Raw genomic sequence first — 23,522 nt, 5'->3', positions numbered from 1 at the left:
TGATAAGGCTATCAAAGGCTAGAAGTCATGATGTCTCTATGCTGCCTCTACAATCTAGCAGTTGCTATGGGGTAATTGCAGGAGAGGACTGTGTTTATTCATGTCCTGCTTGTGGGCTTTGCAGAGGCATAAGCAGCATATCCAAAAACAAAATGTTGGACTAGATACTCTAACCACTACACCACACTGCCTTCCTAGAGTACTTCTGCTATGGGGCAGCTCTGTAAATTAAGTTGGTAAATAAATATGGGGAAAGCAGAATGCCCCTTAGAGAAGGATCTGAAATATTTTCTTGGAAGCTTGAATTTGTTTTATTCTGGGTGGTTTTATGGGATGTTTCAATGTGTTGTCAACAGCTTTGAGATTTTTTTTTTCAATCTAAAGCAGTATAGAAATGAAATTAATAATAATAATGATAATAATAATAATAGTGATACTGTAATGTCTTTGGCCCAGTCCAGCATCCCTCTTCTTATATTTTTACAAGTGCTTTATCTGTAGTTTGACTCTTAATGTAATGAACAGAAACTCTGCCTTGAAACTAGAAAATACGGGCTGTAGTGGCCTTGGCAACTGGTGGTTGCCAAGCAACAGAGCCCAAGGCCTACCTTCTTACTGGCAGCACTGGATCTTTACTGGTGGTTGCTGGGCTACATAGTTGGACTGAAGTCCTTCCTCCCCACTTCTGCTTGTTGCTAATAAAACTAATTCTGGCCATAATCAGGGCAAAACAGAAACATGGATATATGACCACAGGTGTATACTGGAATCCAGTATTAGTAATACAGTATACCCAGTGCTATATTTTTCTAGAAAAAGAGGTGCCGGAACTCACCATGAACACCTCCATCATTCTCTTAGAATAGCAATGGTGCTCAAACTGAGTTCCGGTGAGTTCCGGCTGGGAAAAAAAGCCCTGAGTATACATTATTTTCAGGCAGAAATTAATTGGGAAGGGTTTGAGGGGAAGTTCTCAAGAAGATTTCTTTTTTTTTTTTTGCTTCAGTTCCCTTGCAAAAATGCCCATGTTCACCATTCCCAATATTGATTTTATTGTGCAGACCAAAACATTGAAAGTATCAAATTTGCCAAGTTGGATGTTATTGCCTTACATAATTCAAGGCTTTGATGCATCCCTCAAAAATTAATGTGGGAAGAGAGACAACATGCCCCAGAACTCTCTTGTTTTTAATTTAGCCTGGACAGCTCTGTTGTTGCATGCTTGGACTCAGTGATATTTTAATATACTCTCTTTTCCCCGGAAGAGGTGTCACCTTGTCGGAAAGGAGCATGCTTCACTTAAACAGCTGGGCACAAAGATTTAAACCATCAGGATGAAAACACAGCGCATGCAGCCCAACACAATCAAGTCTTCGGATTCCTGCCTGGTTCATTGACTTCATTACGCACATCACTCATGGGGAGCTAAAAGTCGTCATTAAGATGGACAGTCTGCTCTTCGACTGCAGTAGCGTGTAAAATAGGAGGATACCAGTTGCTCACTGCCCATAGCAAAAGGGAAACACAGGTGGCTAATTACTGAGAAGCACACACATCATTAAGGCAAGGTCAGTAACGCTGGGCCATGCCTCGAAGCGGTCAGCTGACAATACCGGACACAAAAACACAAGAATGGGCTGAACGAAACAATACACAACTCCCACAAAATGCACGCGTGCACACACCACGAAGGGTTAATTTTATTTGTTACAAATGAAGCAGTTCCAAGGGCAGGGGAGCGGGGGGGGGGCAGAGAGAGGGGGCCGGGTGGAGGAGATCAGCTCAAGGAAACAGTTCAGAGTAGAGAAAGGTTAAGTGAAGGTGTGGAAATCAGAGCCAGGTGCAAGTATTTTGACGACCGTTTGTACAATGTCAGCAGGAAGCTGCCTCCGGCTCCTGCGCATATATTTTGGTGGATGAGCACAGCTACTTACCCATTTTACAGCAGGGAAAACAATGCAGAGAGAGGAACAGGGCTGCTCCTGGCAGATGGAAGTGGTTAAAATGGTGCAGTGCTCATCCACTGTTGCGGTACAACCTACAAACGGGTTGTGGCCTTACCTAAAGCAAGTTGCACCAATGAAGCCACTAACATCTACCAGAGGGAAAGACGAGGATAAAGACTGATGTGATATGCGGTAGCTTTGCAAAAAAAAAAAAAAGTGGTGTTTTTTTAAACAAGCGACAGGATGGACATAGAAACAAGTGGGTGTACATTTGCTGCTTAAAAGGGAAATATAAGACCCTAGACAGCCCTGATCCACCATTTAACTTGTTGGAATGTATGTACATCTACTATGTTCTTTGCAAAGCATGGTTTAAAGCCCTATACAGCCTAGGACCCTCGTATCTACGGGACCGTCTCTCCTGGTATGTCCCACAGAACTTACGGTCTTCAAAGAAAAACATCTTGAAGGTCCCAGGCCACAGAGAGGTTAGGCTGGCCTCAACCAGAGCCAGGGCTTTTTCGGCTGTGGCTCCAATCTGGTGGAACGCTCTGCCACAAGAGACTAGGGCCCTGCAGGACTTGACATCTTTCCGCAGGGCCTGCAAGGCAGAGCTGTGCCACCAGGCCTTTGGCCAGGGCACAGCCTGACTCCCTCCTTTGGCAATCTTCACAGAACTCTAGCCCAATGGTTGCCATCAATTTGATTTGAATTAATTTTATAATGAAATGATTTTAGAATGTTGTATTATTTTATTGTTGTTAGCCGCCCTGAGCCCGGCTTCGGCTGGGGTGGGCGGGATATAAATAAAACATTATTATTATTATTATTATTATTATTATTATTATTATTTGGTGAGGATCACCCACCGGGTCTTAAATTACAAATTTTACGTCTGTCTTCATTCAAACAGAAAAGGATTAAAAAAAGAAAAGTGAAAGGGTGTGAAAAGAGAGAAAAGGAGAACGGTAGGTACATTGGAAGTCAGATTTTCTTAAAAATTGTCCCATGTTGCCAAAAGCTGCTGGATACCTGTATCACTCATCCTTCCTTCATGACCATTGGGCTTAGCTCTTTCAAAAGCAAGGGTGTAGATCCATTTCAGACATTACCAAGGTGCCAAGGAAGCAACCAAAATCCCACTTCCCACTATGCAGTTCTACATCACCTCAATGGCAATGAACTTCTTACGTGGGGTTGTGCCGATTACAGCATTCCCCGGCCCCAAAATACCACTGATATCCAGCTTTGTGGGGTGGAACAAAATAAATGGGCAGCATTCAACTTTTACTCAGAGTAGACCTGGTGAGATTAATGAACATGACTCAGTTGGGTCCATTAATTTCAATAGGTCAACAGTGAGTAAAAGCTGAATACCCCCCCCCCAATCCAGATGACCCCCCTCACAATCAAGTCTTTATACATTATGCCAGCTGCACAGAACCTAAAAATAAGGAAGTGAATTTCTAGAAATGAGGACCAGTTTTAATGGAGGCCCATATGTTTGCTATTTTATACATTCCACTTGACATGACTTTGCTTTTTAATTTAATCCTCCGCCCCGGGGCATGGTAAATAGAGATAGAAAGGCAAAAACTCTCTTTGACATCATTAGGAATTTTGAAATTGTTGCTATTAGAGTTGTCAGGCCTCCAGCGCTGGTCTAAAGTCTCTTTGCCTGTTCCCCTCCAAGTGGCAGGGAGAGGGTTTGAATAACCAGGTGACAGAGAGAATGCCTTTAAAAAATGTATATATTAAGCAGACTGTGTGTGCAGTTACAAGCTTCAGACTGGCAGGAGCTGGGTGCAAATTATTGTGTGTCTTGGGGCGCAGTTGTGACCTCCACCACACCCTCCTTCCCTCTCCCAATTAACCTCCATCTCTAGGACTCAGTGGTGGGAGAGAACACAGAGGAGGAATTGCCCATGACATCACCAGGGTCCGCCTCCCGTGACAGCCCCTGGGGCCACCCCTAGGTCTCAGTTTGGGGCCCTGAAATCTCAGGGTGTGAGATGCTCCTGACCTATCAACCCTTAATTGCTATATAATATTTATGGGTGGGGGAAAGAATGATTCTTTTCAAATTGCAGCAGAGAGGTGGATGCATTAAAACACCACTGCCACCCTGCATGGATTGTGGCCCAATCCAGATCCCCATGAAGTTGGTTTTAATTTTTAGAACCTTCACATTACATCACATGACACATTTAGAGTAACATGTAAGGTAAAGGTAAAGGGACCCCTGACCATTAGGCCCAGTCGTGGCTGACTCTGAGGTTGCGGAGCTCATCTCGCTTTATTGGCCGAGGGAGCTGGTGTACAGCTTCCGGGTCATGTGGCCAGCATGACTAAGCCACTTCTGACGAACCAGAGCAGCGCACAGAAACACCGTTTACCTTCCCGCCGGAGCGGTACCTATTTATCTACTTGCACTTTGATGTGCTTTTGAACTGCTAGGTTGGCAGGAGCAGGGACCGAGCAACAGGAGCTCACCCCGTCACGGGGAATCGAACCGCCGACCTTCTAATCGGCAAGTCCTAGGCTCTGTGGTTTAACCCACAGCGCCACCCGCGTCCCTAGAGTAGCATGTAGTTAGGCCCTAAAAGACACAGTAAGAAGGTCCAATGCCCGGCAACTCTCATTAAAAAGAATCTCAGGCAGCAGGTTTTTCCAGCATGCCAGACACCTGCTGCCAACTAGAGTAGACAGTATTGCGCTCTATGGACCAATGGCATGACTTGCTATAGGGTGGTTTCCTGCATTCAGTGGCTGCATAGAGGACAGAAATAAGAGGGTGTGAAGATTGTGGTGGAGGCGGGGAGGAAGTTAGTAGATATAGGAAATGCAGAGGAGAGAGGAGGGATCAGCGGGAGTGCTATAGAAAGCCATCAATTGACAAAAATATAAAACACACTTAAAAGAACTGGTGCGAAGCACTGTGCCCAGTTATAAAGCAGGGTTGCCCTCATAGCAGTGTCTGTTTATTCATACAGCCACAGGCCAGGTTAATGGTGAAGATCCAGTTCTCTCCTAGATTTTAGGGAAACCCAGTCACCCTTAGTAGATGTATAAACACAGGGTGCTTAAAATGTTTGCTGGGAAAAGACAAGCTCGTCCGGCCCTCCGTACTCACCAGTTTTCTTCTTAATTTGAAAGAGCCATTTCTCGACCCATTTTTCTATGCAAAGCAATATCTGATATGTTTTGCAGAGAAGGTGCAGGGAATCGTAATATTGTGTAGGTGTCAGTGCCTGGCTATGTGGCTTTGTCGCCTGCATTGTGTAGAGGGTCTCTCTTTTCATGTGTCTAAAACCAAGCTTAGCAGGGTTCATTCCCAACAAAACAAAACAAAACGACCACAACATGACACACAAACTTCAATCCACATGCATCTCCATACCTGGAAGCCCCATAGGTTTGCGTTTGTGAGCTTTAGGTTTCGAGTGTTTTCAAAAAAAGGGGGGAAGGCGGGGTAAGAAAAAAAGAGGGCGGGAGAAACCAAAAGGGGAGAAAGCAAAGTTTTTTTTAAAAAAAGGAAGGTGGGAAGAAAAGAAACAGAACGAAGAAAATTAGCACATGAGCTATGAGAGTTCCATCGAGCAGGTAAACTCTGAAAGGGCTCAGCAGTCAGTCCACTTTAGAGGCCTAGATTCAGCATAATATTTTAAACACATAAATCTATCGGTCAAAACTAGTTTCTGGATTATGAGCAATTGGGGTGGGTGTGGTGGGTGGCAAGGAAAAACCAGGAGTGCATTTTATGCTCCTGCGCAGCCAAGACTTTGCCTGCTCCACACCTAGGGCATCAGGTAGCTAGCTGCAGGTTGGGTAAAACAACCTCACAGGCCAATTTAGGACCACTATTGGGCCGTATTGGGCCTGCAGACCATAGGTTTCCCCACTGTTGATGTAGAACATGAGGGAACAAACCACAGTAAGGTTACAGCAAAGGAAAGGATTCCTGTAAGTGAGCCAATCAACAAACTGTTGCCCGAGGCCAAATAAATCTCACCCTCCAAAATGATTATGAAGAAGAAGAGTTTGGATTTGATATCCCGCCTTTCACTCCCTTTAAGGAGTCTCAAAGCGGCTAACATTCTCCTTTCCCTTCCTCCCCCACAACAAACACTCTGTGAGGTGAGTGGGGCTGAGAGACTTCAAAGAAGTGTGACTAGCCCAAGGTCACCCAGCAGCTGCATGGGGAGGAGCGGAGACGCGAACCCGGTTCCCCAGATTACGAGTCCACCACTCTTAACCACTACCCCACACTGATCTCCTTTATTACATCTCTCTGCTGTTCCAACATCAATAAAGACCATAAGAATGAGCAAAACCTGTCCACTTACAGTAGATATGGTACATGAAGCCAATGTCAAGATTCCCCAAAGGAGTACTCTTCCTCTCAACCACCATCAAGGTGCCACCATGACCACATCTACGCAGCATCAGCTACCACCTGACATCAGCTTTCTACAAATTCTGATCTTCCATAGGATTGTCAGAGCTGTAGTTTGGGGGGGAAAGGCTGCGGATTTCATTTTAGCAATTCCTAAGCCACGAACACATGCCCTCAACAGAGCTAGTTCCTTGGTGAGGAAGATATTGTTGTTAAACTGGTTTGAGCAGGGTAGGTGTGCCCTAAATAGCTGTGAGGAGCTGGAAACCCCATTCAGTGTCCCAATAGTTAAAGGTAAAGGTAAAGGTACCCCTGCCCATACGGGCCAGTCTTGACAGACTCTAGGGTTGTGCGCCCATCTCACTCAAAGAGGCCGGGGGCCAGCGCTGTCCGAAGACACTTCCGGGTCACGTGGCCAGCGTGACATTGCTGCTCTGGCGAGCCAGAGCCGCACACGGAAACGCCATTTACCTTCCCGCCAGTAAGCGGTCCCTATTTATCTACTTGCACCCGGGAGTGCTTTCGAACTGCTAGGTTGGCAGGCACTGGGACCGAACAACGGGAGCGCACCCCGCACCGGGGATTCGAACCACCGACCTTTTGATCGGCAAGCCCTAGGCACTGAGGCTTTAACCCACAGCGCCACCCGCGTCCCTTGTCCCAATAGTTAGGCTATTAAAATTCAAAAGACCCTGGAGCCACAGCTCAATGATAAAGCATATGCGTTACACGGGAAAGGTCCCAACTTCAATCCCAGCATCTCAACATATTACATACACTTAATGGGGACCAAAGATGGGCATGTCCACGATTGCAAATTTCTCCCCACTTGTCTACTGCGCACTGTTTACAAGGGTCACTCGGAACATCTCAGGCATGCGTTTAATGGCCTGAAGGAAGAGGGCAGAACAGGGTGGAATGAAAGCGGTTATCTCTGTAAAGGATGAAAGCTTCAGCCAGAATGGAGCGCCAAAAGACTTCAATAAACTGGAAATCATAACCGTAAATTGTGAAAATTGGAAAGCTGTCTTCAACGAACTCGCCAGAAATTCTGCACACCACACACTGCGAAATTCAAACATTGCCTACAATGGCAGGTGTAATTTTTAAAAAATCTGTTTTGAAACCACCTCAGAACTTTGCAAATTTGCATTTAAGCTGATGCACATCAACTCTGCACACCCTGAACAAGATTTGAGTCAAGCAAGCATTTGTCTTCAAACATTCAAATCCTTATATCTTCAATCCCGCCTCTTTCCAGTGTTCTCCCCAATTTTCAGCTGGCTCATAAAATCAATGCAGATGCCTGAAAGAATTTGAGCTACTTTGCATATATATCTTTTTAACTGCGGCTTATTTTGCTCCACACATCATTGTTCTGGTTTGGAAAGCTCTCGCGATCTTTTCTTATATATTTAGCAACAGCAGAAACGATAAAATGTTGAGGTAGATGCTCTCTCTGAAGAGATAAATGGGAGACAGGCTTCTACCATATCATGCTGCAGGTGGGGGCTCCAGCAATAAGATGTTTTTCAAGACATAAAAATCCCCACAAACAGAAGATAAGCATGTCCTGATGGGAAAAGGGGTGCTCCTACCTTCCTTCTGAGGCAGGATAAGCTGAGAAGAGCTTGCTCCTTAAGGAAGCAACAGCGTCCCTAAAGTTAGACATCCTAGATCTGTGCACAAGGAAATCTAGATTTGCAGGGCAGGATTAAACCAAGGGTTCATCTGGATTTCCTTTAGTGCAGCATTTCTAGGCCCAGGTCCACTCTTTACTGCAGAATTGGAGCAAACGGCAATCTGCAGAAACCCCTAATTGCTGTTTGTTCTGATGGAGCATTAAAGAGTGAGTTTTCACAGGGAAAGGACCACACTGGGAGGGAAAACTGTGCCTAGAAAACGCGGGGGGAAAGGTAAGTGTGAATCATAGAATTGTAGCGTTTGAAGGGGCCACAAGGATCATCTAGTCCAACCCGCTGCAATGAGGGAATCTTTTGCCCAATGTGGGGCTTGAACTCACAACCCTGAAATTAAGAGTGAGCCCTAAGTTGTTGTGGAACTTGTGTGATAAATCTGCTCAGAAGGGGAACCCCCAGGCCAGTCCTGTTGCCCGAGCGGACTTTGTTCTGCACATGCATTCCCCACTTAAGACTACACTGAATTGCACCCATAGTATAGGAAGGACAGACCTTAGGAAAATACTTTTAATTCTCCAGGTAGCATAAGGAACAGAGCTTATATAATATGTCATTATATACTCTAGATAAATACACTTCTGCTCAACTCAGGAAGACAAATTCTGCCATTCTGCGGTGGCTGAGTTATAGCCTGTTATAGCACTTTAAGATTTAACCAGAGTAGCTTTCCTGCAGATGAAATCACTGCCTATAATAATAAAGAGGCTCCCTTGTGACTTACAAGAATTAATTAATCCTCTTCATTTGAAAGGCAAGTGTTATTAATCCTAATTACAAAGAAGAGAGTTAAACCTCCACCGCGTGTGACCTTCTCAGCATCACCTTAAAGATCAGCAGAGAGGACAGTGAGAAAAATCTAGATGTGCAATTCACAGAAAAATGCAGAATCTCTCCATCTGGTGTATATTTGAAAATGGCATTTTGTAAATCATAGCATCTAAAATTAAATTCTTCGATCACTTTGGAAACATCTATGCGATATCCATTGGGAATCGGAGCAGTGCATAGATTGGGACTCTAATATGATGGACAGGTCCTCTCTCTTTGCAACGCTCTGTTGCTTGTCTCCTTTCCTCCACCGATGATGAAATACTTCTTAAGAACATCTGTGCCTTTCTTCCCGTCTATTCCCAGTCTCCTTTTTCTGATAATTTCAAAATGGAGTTGTAAAGGTAAAGGTAAAGGGACCCCTGACCATTAGGTCCAGTCGTGACTGGGGTTGCGGAGCTCATCTCACTTTATTGGCTGAGGGAGCCAGCGTACAGCTTCCGGGTCATGTGGCCAGCATGACAAAGCCGCTTCTGGTGAAGCACACGGAAACGCCATTTACCTTCCCGCCAGAGCAGTATCTATTTATCTACTGGCACTTTGACGTGCTTCCAAACTGCTAGGTTGGCAGGAGCTGGGACCAAGCAACAGGAGCTCACCCCGTTGCGGGGATTCGAACCGCCGACTTTCTGATCAGCAAGTCCTAGGCTCTGTGGTTTAACCCACAGCGCCACCTGCGTCCCTAACTTAAACTTACAATAAGACTAAAACCTTAGCACTAAGCAAACTATGTACAGAACCCCACACCAGAAGGTAAGAGAGACAGAAAGTGAAACCCAGGCTTCTTCTGGCCTATTATTATAGTCTGGCAACCTAAAAGCAACACGTCAGGCTACATTGTACATTAAAAAGCTTCCCTATACAGGGCTGCCTTCAGATGCCTTCTAAAGGTTACATAGTTACTCATCTCATTGACATCTGATCAAAGGGTGTTTCACAGGGTGGGAGTCACTACCGAGAAGGCCCTCTGCCTGGTTCCCTGTACCTTCACTTCTCGCAGTGAGGGAACCGCCAGAAGGCTCTCAGAGCTGGACCTCAATGTCCGGGCTGGACGATGGGGGTGGAGACGCTCCTTCAGGTATACAGGGCTTTAGGTTTAGGGCTTTAAAGGTCAGCACCCACACTTTGAATTCTGCTCAGAATGGGAGCCAATGTGGGTCTTTCAGGACTAGTGTTATATGGTCCTGGAAGCTTCTCCAAGTCACCAGTCTAGCTGCTGCATTCTGGATTAGTTGTAGTTTCAAAGGTAGCTCCAAAGGTAGATCACATTAGGTCCAGTTGTGGGAGTAGTCCAAGCGGGAGATAACCAGGCATGTACCACTCTGGAAGGTCAGTCTGCGGGCAAGCAGAGTCTCAGCCGGTGTAACAGATGGAGCTGGTAAACAGCTGCCCTGGATACATAAAGCGGGGGAGAGTTGGCCTCCCACAATTGTACAAGGCTGGGTTCAACTCATAAGTCCTGCTCGCAGAAGCCAGTGCAAAGTCTTCCATGAATACAACATTCTCTCCTCTCTCCTCCATACCCCACATGCCCCCCTCAAAAAAAATTAGTCAGGGGACTCCCAGAACAGCACACGAGGTGAGCAGCAGAGGGATCATTCCTTCTGAAATGCCATGAGCTGATGGAAAAATTTATTTAGTGTTACACTGAATTCCGCCCCAGGATACCAAATCCTGGAGGGAAAAAATCAACAACGAACCTAAGTTATGTAATCCCTGTGAAAAAGCCTGTGAAAAGCTACAGAGAAACCGATAAAACTTTTCCCTAACTCCAGCTCTGCAAGCCTGAAGATGCGCCTTCAGAGGTGAAATGAACAAGGTGTTTAAAGCTCTTGTCGGCTTTATATCACAGTCTGCTGTGAAGGCACTTCTGTGAACTCACATTCCTTCCTGTTCACTTATGGGACTAAATCCTTGTGCGCAACCTTGCTTAAACTCCAGAACTGTGTGCAATGCTGCAAATAATTGATGGGGGAATGGAATTGATAAAGGATTGTCTGCACTGTGGTGGTGAAACGAGCAAGAGTTCCCACACCCCCATGCCAGGAAGACACTTTTCCCACTTCAGAAACAAGTGGGAGAAGGTATCAGTTTTATGACAGCTCTTTTTCACCTTGGGACTTACTTAAATCTCCTGTCAGCTCCAACCACCTGAGGTGTGTTGTACTCCAAAATATCTGGAGAGCATCACATTGGGGGGAGACTGACCTATCCACAGCAGTATCCTGACTCTCTCCCTACCATATTGTGACCAGCTCTATGCAATCACCCGTAAGAGCAGAGATACTTTGGACCACAGTTCACCGTGCTGAAGCAATGATTCTTCAACATCAACTTCGTTGGACTGGTCATGTTGTGCGGATGCCTGATTATCGCCTTCCAAAGCAACTACTCTATTCCAAACTTAAAAATGAAAAGCGTAATGCTGGTGGTCAGCAAAAGAGGTTTAAAGACTCTCTCAAGGCAAATCTTTAAAAAATGTAGTATAAATACCAACAGTTGGGAAACACTGGCCTGTGAGCGCTCCAATTGGAGAACAGCCTTTACCAAAGGTGCCATGGGCTTTGAAGATGCTCGAACTCAGGATGAAAGGGAGAAACATGCTAAGAGGAAGGCATGCTTGGCAAATCCAAACCATGATCTACTCCCGCCCGGAAACCTATGTCCCCACTGTAGAAGGATGTGTGGATCCAGAATTGGCCTCCACAGTCACTTACAGATTCATTGTTAAAACGGTGTTTATGGAAGACAATCTTACTCGGCTACGAGGGAAAGAAGAAGAAGAAGAAGAAGAAGAGGAAGAGGAAGAGGAAGAGGAAGAAGAAGAAGAAGAAGAAGAAGAAGAAGAAGAAGAAGAAGAGCAGCAACAGGATATTTTGCTTTTTGTTAAAAAGACGGGGCAGGGGAGCGGCCGGAATCCAAAGATCTCCTTTGATCCGTATTTGAAATACTTATGTGATCCTTCCGTGCTCTAAAAATAAGAAGCAAAGCAGTTCACAAAACGGCATGTCTACAAAAGGGCGACGTTAAACTAGAGGCTGACGCCAGGAGTCACCCATAAAATCCTGTTCTTAAAAAGCACACATGCCAAGAAAACAGCAGCAGATAAAACAGCACACCAAAAAACTAATGGCAGGCGAAAAATTATCCATTTAAAAGCTTTTTCTAAACCACTTAATGGTTTTTTAAAGAAAACCAAGTGCTGCTGTACACTGTGTGGGGTATAGAAACAATGGGCATTGAAACAAGGATGCAACTGAAAACAAATAAAATGGCATAAAAACGTAGAAAAGCAAATAAAAATCAAATTAAACAGAGATTAATTGGATCCCTGTATCAAGGTCCAGTCAAATGGGAATCCTGAGCAAAAGATACATCTTTACAAGATGTTGGAAGCATCTGATGGGTAATGTTTGCTGGATGGTAGAGGGAAGAATGGAATTCAATAGGATTCGGGCAACAACAGACAATGCCCTCCATAAAGAATTTTCAGCTTGAATTTTTTGGGGGGTGAAACTAGAGAACTAACCCCCCCCCCCCGAAATTGGAGAGGATGAAGACAGAACTCATTGCCCTTCACTAGAGTTTCTGTGCCGTTCTCAAAGATCACCAGCTGCCATTTTCCTCCCAAAAGCCCCCAGCAGAGTCTTGCGTCATCTTGTAACCTGGTTCCCAGTGGAGCTGGGTTTAGCCACCAGGAGAAAACCCCAGCAGAGGGCAGTAGATGTTGCTCCCCATTAGCACCAGTTTTAGGGTGGCGTGGGAAGTTCCCCTAAGCAGGGCATTGAGGGGGCCTGAAATTGAGAAAATCCATAAACTCAGAAGAGGGTACATGCCCCCCTTGAAATGACCGTGCCACAAGATCTGGACTCCCCCCATGCAGACTGATGGTGCAAACAGGTGAATAAACCATATTTCTTACAGCTACGATAGTCTCCACTGTGTCTCAATTCTCCAAAGAAACCCTGGGTGAGTGAGTGGCTGGAACCCTATGGGCTCTTGCCACTGCATGGCAGAGAGAGCAGGAGGCACCCAACTTTTGCAACTCTATTTTAAAAACCCGCCCAACGCAATGGAGAGGCACGATGGATATTCAGCATCTCCTAGAATACCACCTCTGGTATCGGTCCCCTCAGTTTAACCTTTGAGGCCACCTGCCCGCATCCAGCCAGCAAGGAAAGGCAGCCATGACTCAATGGATTCATACTATTTTTCGCAGGGCATCTCACACAGTTTGCCAAATAAGCACATTAAGGATGAAAGGGAGCCTGCACATAGTTGGCCCGGGGATGAATCGCACGCTGTGAAAACCAGGGATGTGGAAAGCGACATGGTCTGCTGTGTTTAGCATCCGGGGAAATTCCCCCACCCTGGCTCAGCTCAAGTCAGGATTGCCATATTGTGTCATCTGCCCGCAGTGAAATGACGCAGGCTGCTTCTCAGCTAGGGAGACTTCTGGAAAGAATTCTTCGTTCTGGGAGTTTCTTCTCCCCAAGCGTCATCATGGGGATTCCCTGCGATTTTCATCTAGGCAGCCTGTGCAAGAATATTCCACTGGCCAAGGAACCAGCGTTCTGCAGAGTCCTTTGATGCTAAACTGCTGTCAGTAGAAACCACCCCATTTAAACTCCAAAAATGAAGGGTGCCTTTAGGTGGTTAGGAATACAGATTTGTTTCAGCGCTGGCCAGCTAAAAGCACAATCCTGTTTTCTTGGAATAAGACCCACCCATGGGGCTGATGCCAAGGGGCAGGCTTCCATGCTAAGGTCTGTTTGCCCCCTTGTTTACGAAGCATGGGTCACAATTATGAACTCTGAACTGCAGCTGCCACAGGGGGGAAAACAGCTCAAAGAGGAAAGAAGAGGTTTTATACAGTTCTGGAAAGGAGCAATGATGGATTGAACTCTGTGCGTGTTTGGAATTGATGTCCTCAGGACATCTAGCAATCAAATACAGTAATTAAAAGGGAGAACTGGACGGGGATGCTGAGGCTGGTGATCAAGAGCCCACAGGGAAGCCTACCTCACAGGGCTGTTGTTAAATGATGGGGGGGGCAAGAAACATGTACACTACTCTGAGATCCTCAGAGAAAAGGGTGGACTGGAAATGTAATGTTGTTGTTGTTTAGTCATTTAGTCGTGTCCGGCTCTTCGTGACCCCATGGACCAGAGCACACCAGGCACTCCTGTCTTCCGCTGCCTGCCGCAGTTGGGTCAAACTCATGTTTGTAGCTTCGAGAACACTGTCCAACCATCTTGTCCTCTGTCGTCCCCTTCTCCTTGTGCCCTCCATCTTTCCCAGCATCAGGGTCTTTTCCAGGGAGTCTTCTCTTCTCATGAGGTGGCCAAAGTCTTGGAGCCTCAGCTTCAGGATCTGTCCTTCCAGTGAGCACTCAGGGCTGATTTCCTTCAGAATGGAGAGGTTTGATCTTCTTGCAATCCATGGGACTCTCAAGAGTCTCCTCCAGCACCATAATTCAAAAGCATCAATTATTTGGCGATCAGCCTTCTTTATGGTCCAGGTCTCACTTCCATACATCACTACTGGGAAAACCATAGCTTTAACTGTACGGACCTTTGTTGGCAAGGCGATGTCTCTGCTTTTTAAGATGCTGTCTAGGTTTGTCATTGCTTTTCTCCCAAGAAGCAGGCGTCTTTTAATTTCGTGACTGCTGTCACCATCTGCAGTGATTATGGAGCCCAAGAAAGTAAAATCTCTCACTTCCTCCATTTCTTCCAGGAAATATAATACATAAGTGATTAAAATCTAAATATATGTCAGCCAGCATATTTGTTCTTACACATGAAGGGATCTGGTACTGGAGAGTCCTGCACAATGGGGAGGGGGGGGGGTTGATTGAGAGTCAAATTTCCTTGTACAGTGGTACCTCGGGTTACAAACACTTCGGGTTACAGACTCCGCTAACCCGGAAGCAGTACCTCGGGTTAAGAACTTTACCTCAGGATGAGAACAGAAATCGCACAACGGTGGCACAGTGGCAGCGGGAGGCCCCATTAGCTAAAGTGGTACCTCAGGTTAAGAACGGTTCCAGTTTAAGAACAGACCTCCAGAACGAATTAAGTTTGTAACCAGGGGTACCACTGTAGATAATCTCTTAGGAATAGTGGGAGGAACTAGTAGGCGAAACAACAAGGAAAGACGGCTCAGCGCTCAGGGAGTGGGGGGGAGCATTGATGGGGGGGTCACAGGGAAAATCTTCAGTCTCAGCTACTGTTCCATGGAGGCAAGACCTCAGTTGCTGTGCCCACTAGGCCTGACACTCCCGTGCAGATCCTGTTTGGCTAATAAAGAGTTAACTCCAGCTTGCTCGGTGTGATTTACTGCTGCCTCGTTCCTGTCACATGCCGCCAGTGTGCAAGACTAGAGCTAGTGGTCTCTCTATCTGGAACCTCCCTTTGCCCCTTAGCAGCCACATGAAATGAGGTTGAGAGCCCACAGCCCAGGCAACGTGAATGAGTATTCCTGGTCCATTCAGCCTGTCTGGCTGTTTATTCCCTTCTTGCCCTGCCTGCCAGCTGCTTCTGCCCCTGTGACGATTCTCTGATGCCCTACCCAGCCCTGCTTTGCTGGACCTCGTGCCCTGCAAAGACCTTGGCACGAGAGCACGTTAGAAAACAGTGTCATCACATCAAGATTACAGTATAAGTACAGTCATACCTCGGGTTACAAACGCTTTAGGTTGCGCGTTTTCGGGTTGCGCACCGTGCCGAACCTGGAAGTACCAGAACAGGTTACTTACTGGTTTCGGCGCTCGCACATGTGCAGAAGCAGTAAATTGCGCTTTGCGCATGCGCAGAAGCGCAACCCGCGCATGTGCAGACACAACACTGCGGGTTGCGAACATGCCTCCCACACAGATCACGTTCACAACCCGAGCGTCCACCGTATGGCAAACAGCCCCATTGTGTGACCGCTTGCATTTCACACGGCCCCTGATATCGGACAACATCCGTGGTCAAAAACACACTCAGAATGCCTGCTTGGATATGCCACGCATCAGGAATCAGACTGAACGCAGCTCAGTTTTTTATTTCTAGCAGACGTCTCGCTCTGGCCGATAGCAACCCAGCTGCCACTCAACTGGACAAAATCCAATTTATCTCTTACGTTTTTTTAGCCTGGCATTCAGCCGCTCAAGGATAAATGAGGAGGAGGTGCTGGTCAATGTAACATTACCGTTTGCTTTACGGTGTGGAAAAGCTTTAATTATACTGATTAGGCTTGTTTTTTAGAAAGGATAGACATGCACACGTTTCTGTTAGGCATTATTTGCAAGCATTCTGTGTGAGAGAGTTATACCTCCGTCCTCCTTTATGCTCTGTGTACGTGCGTCCGTGCAAACGAAGGCAAGGCTGCAATCCTAGATATACTTCCCTGTGAGTAAGCGCCACTTGGACAGAATTGCACTGTAAACATACGGCATCGCTGCAGACGCCCTTGAAACTTGCAAATTTAAGAAACACGACTAACCACAGAGACTTTGTGTCTCTGGAGATGAAGCGGTTGAGGCTCTCCCACGCTTTCTGCTCTGCAGTCCTAGATGCTAAGCTGTTAGAACAAAGTATTCAAGCCAGATTTTGAACAGAGTCAGCTCTGCACATCCACAGCTGAAAATAGCCACATTTACCTGCCGGTGTTAATAGAGGTGCAATGCTCAAAGGGTCTGTTTTCTTATGCTGATGGTGCTGTTAGAGCCAGATTTCATTAGACATTTTTAAGATGTTAATATGGCAGGCTATGAAAACATCAGGGCTGAAATGGTTTACTGTATATGCTCCACATGCAGCTCCCCAGACCTTGAAATCTGTGGAACTCCCTGCCTATTGATATCACAGTACTCCTTTCAGAGCCTGCTAAAAGCAGCTTTGCTTAGACAAGCCTACCGGAGGTGCTTAGAAAGCTGATGATCTGTCCATTATTTGAAAATTTTTAATTATTGCTGTGATTTTTTTCTTAGTGGTACAGTGGTGCCTCGCAAGACGAAATTAATTCGTTCTGCGAGTCTCTTCGTCTAGCGGTTTTATCGTCTTGCGAAGCAACCCTATTAGCAGCTTAGCGGATTAGTGCTATTAGCGGTTTAGCGGCTATTAACAGCTATTAAAGGCTTAAGGGATTAGCTGATTAGCTACTAAAAGGCTATTAGCGGTTTAGCGGCTTAGAAAAAGGGGTTGGGGAGCGGAAAAAAATCTCAAGACTCGCAAGACATTTTCGTCTTGCGAAGCAAGCCCATAGGGAAATTTGTCCTGTGAAGCGCATTGAAAAACGGAAAACCCTTTCGTCTAGCGGGTTTTCCGTCTTGCGAGGCATTCGTCTTGCGGGGCACCACTGTAATTTTTTCATTTTTATCTTTATTGAAATCACGTTGAGGTTTTTTTTTTTGGGGGGGGGTTACAATTACAATTAAGCAGTGTATAAATATTAGGAAATAAATAAATAAATAAATAAATAAATAAAGAACAGCTGGTTGCCCACAGAACAGAGGGTGCTTTTCAGTGGCATCCGTCTCCTAGGACGCTGGTTATCGTAGGCTGAGCTTGCCTCTCCTGGTCACTCATCCAGATGATAAACTGACCAGGTAATCTTAGGAAAGTCATTCACGCTTAGCCTCAACATTCACCACCTGAAAACTGAAGCAATCCTGGATTCCTTAACAGGCTCTAATTGCTTTTATTGATATTGGCCAATGGCCATTGCAGCTTTGCAGAGAATAAATTTCAGAAATGCAAACTCCCAAAAATTCAGTGCCCGGGAATTTTTTAATTTATTTTTTTAAAAAAAAACCACACACCTAAAAACTGGAAATTAAAACTTCGAAACACAACAAACAGCGCGACAGCAAAATAGGTCAATGGGTCTGTCAGATTAAGACATTGACACAGCTACTAACTATGGAGCCTAAAATAGCTCTTGCTGGATTCTCAAGGCTGCCATGGCAATAGAAGGAAGCTCTGTGAGTTGCAAAAACATTGAAATCAAACAGAAGGCAAATCCTATTTCCCCAACTGTGCTAAAATGGCACCAAGAAATTCAGAAAGTTGTTTGGAGCACAAAGAGCAGAACAGAAGGCAGCAATCCTTGCAATCCATGTGGGAACTATCGGAACTGCAACACAGGGCAACTTCCTGGTGGTAAAATAGACTCTGGACCAGCCCCTTCCAAAAAGGTTGTGCGTGAGCACACAGAGACAGGAAGAGCTACAAAGAGCTTCCTGTTTGGGCTGGGACTTTGCCTTCCTTGCTCTGCTGTCCACCTGCCGCACATCTCCATAAGACTCTACCCCAACTTCTGGTAGACAACAAACCATCGTTTGCAGGCATGTCCAAATGTGGCAAACCATGGTTTGCACAAAGCGCAGCTTGCTCTCAAACTGCAGATAACAGAGAAACGGCGAACCCTCTTGAAATGAGCTGTTGTTGCTGCAGAGGAAGGGGGCTACAACACAGTTTGTCACACACAGCCTCCAGGCCATGGCATTGGCCCTATCGGCAGCCAAGCTGCAGAGATATTTCACGAGTTACCAATGTCAAACCTGAGGCACCAGCCACTTCAGCAGCCAACTAGCTCTCTGTTGGCACCATCCAAGCCACATTCCCCAAGCTGGGCTTAACTTTCTAGCTGAAAGTCTCTTACTAGAAGGTGAGCTCAATTGCCTGGTCATGCCCAACGCTTCCTGCTCTCAAACTCTTGCGTGTTGAAAGGCAAAGGAACGTCACAAGAGGCTATTCCAGGTTGTTTGAAAAAGCCAGACTCACCAGAAAATCCCTCATTACACTGACATACCAGAGGAACTCAAATTGCCAGGGGAAATCAAGAAGAGGGTCTTTGTTTTTTAGAGTGGGGTTTGAGTGGTGTTTTTTATTTTTTACCTTTCGGGGGAAGCCCTTCAGGAGGTCTTCTGGCATTTGGCGTGGCCACTGTCACAGAACAACACCAACAACGAGTGCAGAAAAATAAAGATGAAAACCAACACAAAACATACACATGGACACACATATACAAGAAAAGAACAGAAATTAATACCATGGGCATGGAAACAACGGGGAGATAAATCTGCAACGATTGAAAATAAAACTAAACTTGCGGAAATGCCAGCGGCTGCTCCCAGCAAGCTTTTAAAAGAACGGTGAAAGCAGAATGGTTTGCTTCAACGTAACGAAACAGAAGCATGCTAAGATGGAGGTGGGCACCCACAGAAGAAAAACGGAGCGTAATAAGGAAATACTGACCTGTACATGGGGACAGTCACGGTTCGCTCGTAGTAATTCCAAGTCGAATGCAAATCGGTTCGAGTGAGGTTTGTGGCATAGAACCTCCACGCAGCCTGCAAAGGGAATTATTATTAATTATTATTATTATTATTATTATTATTATTATTATTATTATTAATTGAATTTATATATTGCCCTATACCTGGAAGTCTCAGGGCGGTTCACAGAATAAAATCAAGGTAAAAAACCACAAAACGCCTAATAAAAATAAAAACAGCAACTCAATTCCCCCGCCCCCCAAAAAAACACATTTTAAAAGGGCATAGGATGTAAATCGGATCAACCAAAGGCCTGGTTAAAGAAGAACATTTTTGCCTGGCGCCTAAAGGTGTACAATGAAGGTGCCAGGTGAACTTCCCTGGGGAGAGAATTCCACAGATGGGGAGCCACTGCAGATAAGGCCCCGTTCTTGTGTTGCTACCCTCCAGACCTCTCGAAGAGGAGGCACATGAAGGAGGGAAGATGATCTCAGGCATAGCTGTCAACTTTTTCCTTTTTTTAAGGGAAATTCCCTTATTCCGAATAGGATTCCTCACAAGAAAAGGGAAAAGTTGACAGCTTTGACTCAGGGCCCGGGTAGGTTCATATGGAAAGAGGTGGTTCTTGAGTATGCAGGTGTAATTTAAAGAGGGGTGTGGAAGCAAGGAGAAAGATCTGGTTGCTGCAATCTATCATTTACACCAGGCCTGGGGAGCCGGGGAGCCTTTGGGCGCTTTTGGACTACAATTCCCATCTGCGCCAGCCAGCAAGATCAGTGTTCAGGGATATCAGGATCTGAACAGCACCTGGAAGGCCACAGAATCTCCATCCTTAAAGAGGAAAGGAAGACCACCTCAGGTGATTGTTCAAGGTATCAGTTATCTTGAAGCTCAGCAAGGGGGAGAGTTAGTATCTTTCCCCCTGCAGGTGAAAAACCATATGGAGAGGGGGAGAGATTCAGATCAGAAAAACAGCCTATGGAGGAATTGATTAGGCAAGCACACACATTCTCTCTCTCTCTCTCTCTCTCCACACACACCCCTCAGATGTGATGCTCCTCACAGCCTGAGGTGTTTACTTCGTGCAGCATCTACTTTGGCCTCAGATGCCCTGCATAGATCCATATTCTTCCTCTCTCACACTCTGAAGAGCTGTGCCAGGGAATAAGGAACAGTTCCCCACCAGTGCCGCTGGGTGATTTATGCAGCAATTTCCAGTCCCTCTCCCTCCCTCTCCCCAAGCCAAGATTTCAGTTCTCCTTATGAAGGGGGATGGGGAGAATGTGATCTTAAGTTGGATTTTTTAAAAAAGAGAAGACGAAAATGTACTCTTGTCTTTATGCACACAGGAATCTGTTTTGGGAGCAGCAGCAAAAACCTGCACCCCATTTCCAGCGCCATAGCCGTAGGAATTCAGGCCACAGGCAAGATGAGTTTCCCGTGTAATTAATTAAGCTTGCCTACTTCATCCTAGGGCTTGCCGATCGAAAGGTCGGCGGATCGAATCCCCGCGGCGGGGTGCGCTCCCGTTGTTCGGTCCCAGCGCCTGCCAACCTAGCAGTTCAAAAGCACTCCCGGGTGCAAGTAGATAAATAGGGACCGCTTACTAGCGGGAAGGTAAACGGCGTTTCTGTGTGCTGCTCTGGCTCGCCAGAGCAGCGATGTCACGCTGGCCACGTGACCCGGAAGTGTCTCCGGACAGCGCTGGCCCCCGGCCTCTTGAGTGAGATGGGCGCACAACCCTAGAGTCTGTCAAGACTGGCCCGTACGGGCAGGGGTACCTTTACCGTTACCTTTACTTCATCCTTCTTCCCTCCCCACTGTTGCCCAGCTTAAGACTAGCTGACAAAGCTAGCTTCCTTCTGGTGGGGGTGTCATGCTCAAGTGATGCTCAGCTGAAGATGACAAGCATCAACAGAAGTATAGCATCCAGATCAAGGGAGGGGATTCTAACCGCCGACCTTCTGATCCGCAAGTCCTAGGCTTTGTGATTTACAGTAAAAGACGCAGGAATAAAATCTTAGAATTGGAACCCACGGAGGGAAGGAAGGAGCTCTCAAGGTTCGAAAGAACCCTTTTTTTAAACATGAGAAAATGTTATGTTTATGGTGTATAACCTTTATGCAAAACTAATACACACACGGGACGCGGGTGGCGCTGTGGGTAAAACCTCAGCGCCTGGGACTTGCCGATCGTCAGGTCGGCGGTTCGAATCCCTGCGGCGGGGTGCACTCCCGTTGCTCGATCCCAGCGCCTGCCAACCTAGCAGTTCAAAAGCACCCCCGGGTGCAAGTAGATAAATAGGGACCGCTTACCAGCGGGAAGGTAAACAGCGTTCCGTGTGCTGCGCTGGCTCGCCAGATGCAGCTTGTCACGCTGGCCACGTGACCCAGAAGTGTCTCCGGACAGTGCTGGCTCCCGGCCTATAGAGTGAGATGAGCGCACAACCCTAGAGTCGGACACGACTGGCCCATACGAGACTAAGGAGGGGGCTGACAGCCATGAGCTGATTGCACAATATGAAGGCAATCAGGTAGAGGCTGGCACTACCCTATTTGCCACAGCAGACCAGCCACCACCGCTTGTGCCCATTCCTCAGCTTGCAAGGCTCAAAGACTACTTTCCAAGCAAAAGGTTCACACTGATCAACTCTTTTTAAAGGCTAAATCTTTGCCAGAGAGATGCAGGGTGGCACAGCAGCAAGAGTTCTGGACCTTAGCTGCCCTTAAAAGTCCCCCTCTCCCCCACCTGGCTTCCTGTTCCTCCTCGTAGGGGCAGCGCCAGGAGGCAAGGGGCAGCCCCATGGGAGTTCCCTCAAACTCGGAGAAAGGGTGGCATCTAAATGCAGTAATGAGTCCCAAGTGCCGAGAGGCCTTCAATTTCGCCTGATTGCAGATTCAGCATTTCCCTGGCACAGCCTTTGATATGTGTTGCTGCAGCGTATAAATAGAAGTTGGGTTTATTTATTTTTAAACCCTGGAGTCCTGCACACAGCAATCAGGGGGAAATTATTAGCTGGCGTGCTGCGCCTAAGAAAAACAGATGGAACTCTGGGTTCTGGCTCAGAGTCTGGTGGGAATTGGTCCACCTGGGAGGAGCAAGTGCCTCGTGGCTATAGAGGAAGGAAGGAAAATAGTCCAACGCTGTATTTTTAGTCTCAAGAGGAAGGCCAGAGCAGAGGCAGGTGGAGCTAAGATACTATTGTTTTTCTTGCTCTTAGCTAAGCATCTGATGATGCCTGAAGTCCCCTCATTAGTAGAAAACTATGAAGGCAACGTAACATGTGTAAAGACGCCCAGCGCTCTTGGCTCTGTTGCATCAGAGTAATCTTGGCCAACTGGCATTTAGCAAGGACAGTTAAGTCCAGTCGAAATCAACTATGGGGTGCGGCGCTCATCTCTGCTTTCAGGCTGAGGTAGCCGGCATTGTCCACAGACAGCTTTTCTGAGTCATGTGGCCAGCATGACTAAACCGCTTCTGGCGCAACGGGACACTGTGACGGAAACCAGAGTGCACGGAAACACTGTTTACCTTCCCGCCGCAGCAGTACCTATTTATCTACTTGCACTGGTGTGCTTTCGAACTGCTAGGTTGGCAGGAGCTGGGATACAGCAACAGGAGCTCATGCCATTGAACGGATTCAAACTGCTGACCTTCCGATCAGCAAGCCCAAGAGGCTCGGTGGTTTAGACCACAGCGCCACCGGCATCCCCTCATTTTGCAAGACCCCAAGCCCGAGTGTTCCCCCACAGAGATCTGCCCTTGAAGACTCGCCCGGCTCAGAAAGTCTGCAAAGACCTGCTCATTTATTTGAAAATTTATATCCCACCCTTCTGTTGCTTATGTTCCACTCGGGGCAGCTGTCAATTAAAACCAACTGTAAAATACCATTTAATTTTTTTGTTTAGAGTCAGCTTGAGGCTCACTTTTCTCTCTCTCTCTCTCTTCCCTCTCCACCCCCTCCCCGCTTTTTGCCCCCCATGGACACAGATTTCAGACCCCGATCTTCCTGTTCCGGCCCCCTCCAAGTATCCACATTCCAATCTTCTCACCTGAATCAGGCCCGCTGCAGGGTTCCTCCTCTTCTCAAAGTGCTTTTGACGGTGCTGCTCTTGAACCTTCAGCGCAAATCCAGAACCTAGAATACCCTGGGAATAAAGAATAGCGCTATTTCCACTTAACATGGTCAACGGACTCATTCGTCTGCCCCTTATACCAGATTCTGGGGAGCGGGGGAGAATACTCCTTTAAGAATCACTAGTAGAAGGGACACATTATCTTCAAGTATCTAGAGAATAAGTGAAAAACACACAGAGGAGGACCTGAATCTATAGAGGCATCTAGGCCAGCAACAGATCATGTGATCACTTGAAAGGAGGGAGGTG

At 46.5% G+C, this 23,522-nt stretch overlaps 2 protein-coding genes across 12 annotated transcripts in view; both read right to left on the bottom strand.

Annotated features, from left to right (window-relative positions):
* The window catches only part of PTK6 (protein tyrosine kinase 6), a 736,207-nt gene that overhangs the window by 493,405 nt on the left and 219,280 nt on the right, over positions 1-23,522 (bottom strand). The window contains exon 10 of one of the 2 annotated variants that reach the window (XM_083447494.1): positions 22,562-22,970. The gene's annotated coding sequence lies outside the window, so the exon portion shown is untranslated. The remainder of the gene's footprint in view (positions 1-22,561; positions 22,971-23,522) is intronic. The other variant, XM_083447495.1, reaches the window with a different exon arrangement.
* Positions 1-23,522, bottom strand: part of KCNQ2 (potassium voltage-gated channel subfamily Q member 2) — a 129,432-nt gene that overhangs the window by 47,358 nt on the left and 58,552 nt on the right. For 6 of the 10 annotated variants that reach the window (XM_083447304.1, XM_083447295.1, XM_083447298.1 and 3 more), the window contains exons 7-9: positions 23,190-23,285; positions 19,118-19,212; positions 5,347-5,376 (exon numbers count right to left, since the gene is read on the bottom strand). In XM_083447304.1, coding sequence (XP_083303430.1) covers positions 5,347-5,376; positions 19,118-19,212; positions 23,190-23,285 — 221 coding nt within the window. Of the gene's footprint in view, positions 1-5,346; positions 5,377-18,628; positions 18,806-19,117; positions 19,213-23,189; positions 23,286-23,522 lie in introns of those variants that run through there. The other 4 variants (XM_083447297.1, XM_083447301.1, XM_083447303.1 and 1 more) reach the window with 2 other exon arrangements.

Source organism: Podarcis tiliguerta (assembly GCF_965153285.1).
Source record: "Podarcis tiliguerta genome assembly, chromosome: 6".
In the NCBI taxonomy this organism is placed as follows: domain Eukaryota; kingdom Metazoa; phylum Chordata; class Lepidosauria; order Squamata; family Lacertidae; genus Podarcis; species Podarcis tiliguerta.
Note: the sequence above shows the minus strand (reverse complement) of the source record. Positions and strands in the feature narration are given on the sequence as shown.